The sequence below is a fragment of the Rhincodon typus genome, chromosome 40, assembly GCF_021869965.1.
Source record: "Rhincodon typus isolate 14 chromosome 40, sRhiTyp1.1, whole genome shotgun sequence".
NCBI lineage: Eukaryota > Metazoa > Chordata > Chondrichthyes > Orectolobiformes > Rhincodontidae > Rhincodon > Rhincodon typus.
Window position 1 is genome coordinate 3,210,972 of NC_063371.1, and position 4,524 is coordinate 3,215,495.

At 50.9% G+C, this 4,524-nt stretch overlaps 1 protein-coding gene across 2 annotated transcripts in view; it reads right to left on the minus strand.

Annotated features, from left to right (window-relative positions):
- Positions 1-2,590: 2,590 nt before the first annotated feature.
- The window catches only part of sb:cb288, a 22,964-nt gene continuing 21,030 nt past the window's right edge, over positions 2,591-4,524 (minus strand). For both annotated transcript variants that reach the window (XM_048618725.1, XM_048618724.1), the window contains exon 5: positions 2,591-2,914. In XM_048618725.1, the coding sequence (XP_048474682.1) occupies positions 2,854-2,914 (61 nt within the window). In that variant the 3' untranslated portion in view covers positions 2,591-2,853. The remainder of the gene's footprint in view (positions 2,915-4,524) is intronic.

The window sequence follows — 4,524 nt, forward strand, 5'->3', positions numbered from 1 at the left end:
TGCTATATTACCCCATAGGCCCAGGGATGTGCAGGTTAGGTGGGTTAGCCACGGGGGATGAGTCTGGATGGGATGTGCTTCGACGGGCCAGCTCCCACACTGTAGGCATTCTGTAATACACATCCCAGGCATATGCTGCTTTACCTCAGGGCCACAGTCTCAGCCTATGTGGGGGGAGAAAGGCAGTGCTCAAGTGAGTGTCCAGTTTAATAGTCATCATCTACACATAGTTCAACAATTAACCCCAGTCAGCCCTGGGCCAGGGTGCTGGCTTAAGCTAGCTCGGGGCAACCAGAGACGGGCAATAAATGCCAGGTGAGCCAATAAGTACCCAGATTGTTAAAGGGGGGGGGGGGTTTGGGGAACGGCCCGTTAACCTATACAGGCTCTGACAGGAGGAGCATGTCCCTCTACAACACGGTCCCCTCCTCCCACTGAAGCCTCGGGCCTACAGGCCGCGGGACGAGAGATCCGCTTCGACGAGGCCCGTTAGCTGCGGGTCACCCTGGATCGGGCAAGAGGTTGGGCATTCAGCTGGGAATTTCCTTCCCTTACCTTTTCAAACAAGAAAGTAAGGGTGGGGGTGGGGTGTGGGGAGCGGTGCGTGCTGGGTCCCATCGAGGCCCAGCTGTCAAAAATGGCGGGTGACAGCGAGAGAGTGGTTGCCGTGGAAACCGCAAGGCAAGACGACTTTCCCCATGTCTGATCTCCCAACCCCCCCCCAACCCAACAGCTTCAAATTAAAGTAGTGACTGTGTTCTCAGAAGTGAGGAGGGGAAAATAGAGCAGAAATATCCAAATTGTTGGGTCGGTGATCGTTTCTCCCTTTGACCCTGATGTTGGTTTGCTGCCATTTTGGACACTGGTCCTTTCTGAACGTGTTCTGTTCTCAGTCACACTGCAGCGGTATAACATTAACCAGGGTTACTTGTGGGCTGCACGGAACAGAAAGGAACGCAGCACTCGACAGCTCCTGTGTTTATATCGTCATTTGGCAGCGACACCAGCGCGTCGCACCCTGGTAAAACATGCACGGAGATTTGGCGTTTTCCCCTGACTGTTGGGAACAAGGCCTTTCTTCTTCCGTCGATGAAGTTAAAACCGCTCCAGGAGAGCCGGTCATTCGCTTTGCTCCGTTCGTTGTTCTGCAGCCCCAGGAGGAGGAGGCCATTCTGCCCCTCGATCCTCCGCATACATCAGTCCAGCTGACGACACACCTGGACCTTAACCCTAGCCCTGGCCTGGCGATACAGGAAGACCTGACGATTTCGGTTCAGAAATTTCCAGAGGCCTGGAAGTGTTTGTCGATTGGAAATAGGAGAGAGACACAGAGAGGAAGATTTTGTATTATTCTGGCGATCCCAGTCATCACCCTTCCTCAGTTACGGTGACCAGAACTAAAGACAATTCCCCCACCCAGAATCGAACCTGGGTCTTTAAGACTCCTAAAAGCTCTGACTCCTTGAGGCGAAAAAGGCTTGAAGTCCCTGAACTGCCTTGAATATTTTTTGTTTTTACCTGCCCCCTCAGCATCTCCAAAGAGATCGCTTTCTTGCGGGATCGTGTGGCACTGTGGTATAGTGTCTGCTCCTCTAAGCCAGGAGCCCCAGGTTCAAGACCCGCCTACTGCTCCTGTAACGTCTCCGAGGAGGTTGATTCAACAATATCTACAGTCTTTTCATCTGTCTGTCTCTGTCATTTCTACGTTTCCCTGTGTCTTTGCATTCAGAAAGTAATCAGATTGACCGTCTTTGGTTCTAAAGCCGACTCGCCCATTAAAATCTGTCAGCTACAGCTTTACCCACTCATATGCTCAGGCGATGCCACCCCCCACTCACCCCACCCCCTTTGCGATGGCACCGAACCCAGCTAACTTGGACCAACCCACTCCCTTCTTCAGGAGCCTTGCCTGCCCAGTTCGCCTGCTGCTCAGGTCAGTCTCTCCGAGCCAACGGTTAGATGGCACCCACGGATGCCAGGCTACATAGCAGGCACGACAAAAAACACCGCTAGCTCGGTCATTCCCCCTTGCGCCAGTTGTGCCGAAGAGGTGCCAACTAACAGCTGGTTTTCAACCTTGAAACTTCTGCCTTCCCTTTGAATAAAAACGAACCTTTTGTGAAAATGTTTAAGCCAAGTTTATTGACCACTTTTACTTTTAAGAAAAGAAAAGCATACCACCGCAAAGAGAGACTCCTACAAAGATTTGCCTCATCAGGCTCACCATCGCCCTTAATTCCGTAAAAACCTGTCTTTTGCCTGGAAAATATTCAACGAGGTTACCTCACTGGGCCCAAGAATTCCACGGATTTGCAAACCCTTTGGGTGAAGAAGTTCCTCCTCAGCTCAGTCCTAAATCTGCTCCCCGCCTCCTATGCCCCCTCGTTCTAGTTTCACCCATCAGCGAGAACGTCCTCCCTGTTTCTACCTTCTCCATTCCTTCATATTTTATATGTTTCTATAAGATACCGCCCCCCCCCCCCCCCCCCCAATTCTTCTAAATTCCAATGAGTATAGTCCCAAGCTACTGGGGAGCAGTGTGACTTACCTACTGGGCCTCGTGTGCCACCAAAATAAAAACTTACAATGCTTTTGCTATTCCATTCTCCATTTTATTTAGCCCAGAAATGCTACATTCTACTAATGGAGGAGACCGGGGCTAGACTGAGCCAGTAAACGGTGAGGATGTACTCCGAGTAGAAGTGGTTGGTATATAAGCCTTTGTGCGATTCCGCTCACGGTGCCCACGGCGATGCAAACGCATGGGCGTTCTCTCCCTCTCTCTCTCTCTTCTCCCACCCCATGGTCCCCAAGTAAAAGATGCTGCTTAAACTGGGCACCACGAACCCTCCGTCAGCAGGAATCCGCTCCCAATTGGTAAACCTTCTGCCTCGACCTTCCGTAGCTCTTGTCTCTGTGGACGGAGAAAAGGAGAGAGAGAGGGTAACAGTCCTCCTTTAAAAAAGGGCATCAATGCAACTGGCTTCCGGAAGTAGTGGCATGTGGTCGCAGTGCGGGGCAGGATGATATGGAGGTGAAATCCCAGGTGGAGTGGCAGCGGAGTGGCAGGGGAAAGTGGATACACAGCGGTGGCTGTGGGTCTGTGGCGCAAAGAGGTCATGGTTTCGAATCCCACTCCGCAACTGTCTAAGCCATCACAACTGTGAGGGGGAGAAAGCGGGCACTGTTTCTCCACAGGGAGCTCTTCCCAGTGTCACAACAACAAGAACCAATCAGATAAAAACAACAGATTGCCTGGTCATTGATGTTTTTGGGATCTTGCTGTGCACCCACTCACCAGCTGAAATGTTGGACAGAGGCATTACTGAGTTAAACTCGATTTCTTCTTAAAAAACTTGAAACTCATTGTGTAAAAGTGTCCAGTAAAGAATTTAAAACTCAAGAATGCACCTATAAACTTTAAATTAAGGGACAGCGGGCATTTCTCATCATTGTCATTTATCAGCCTGAGTGCAAACATAAACTCGCTTCTGTGGAAGGCAGTTCTAAACTTGCAACTGATCTTTGAGTGTAAAAATGCTTCCTAACCTCACTCTGGAGAGATCTATCTTGAATGTTTAGACCATGTTCCCTAAACTGCCTGAGCAGAGGAACCCACTTCTATCTACCTGAACTACTCCCGCTAACACAGTGATCAGACCAGTTGAATCAATTATCAGAGAAGCAGGCCATTCGGACCACCGAGTGCACACTGACCCTCTGAACAGCATCCCACCCAGACTCACTATCCCTGTAAATCTGCATTTCCCATGGCCAATCCACACAGCCTGCACATAACAGGGCAATTTAGCATGACCAATACTTCCCACTGTCCTGCACAGCTTTGGACAGTCAGGAGAAACTGGAGGAAAACCGCACAGAGAATGCGGAAACTCTGCACAGGTAGTCACCCAAAGGTGGAATCGAACCCAGGGCCCTGATGCTGTGAGCCCAGCAGTGCTGGCCACTGAGCCACCGTGCCATCCCCCAGTTACAATCTTCCAAATTACAGCAAAGGCAATCTTATTTGGTGTAATCTCTCGAATCCTTGGAGCTCATTGTGGTCAAATTCTATAGAACGCCCCCCCATGGGCAGCACATCCTGCCTAAGGATATATTCCAGTTCCCTGAGAAAGGATAACATTGCATCAGCCTTTCTGTATACATTCTGTGGCAGATCATGACACTTCAACAAGCAATAACCACCAGGAATCTCACACAGGACATGGGGGATGTTGGCGATGCACGAACACTGTTTAACCATCCACTGACTGCATCCGTAAGTGTGTGTGTGTGTGTGTGTGCACGCGCGCCTGTGTTGGTGCGTCTGTGTTTGTGTGTGTGTCAGCGCGGGAGCGAGTGTGTGAGTCAGCGCGGGAGCGAGTGTGTGTGTCAGTGCGGGAGTGAGTGTGTGAGTCAGTGCGGGAGCGAGTGTGTGAGTCAGTGCGGGAGTGAGTGTGTGAGTCAGTGCGGGAGCGAGTGTGTGAGTCAGTGTGTGTGTCAGTGCGGGAGCGAGTGTGTGAG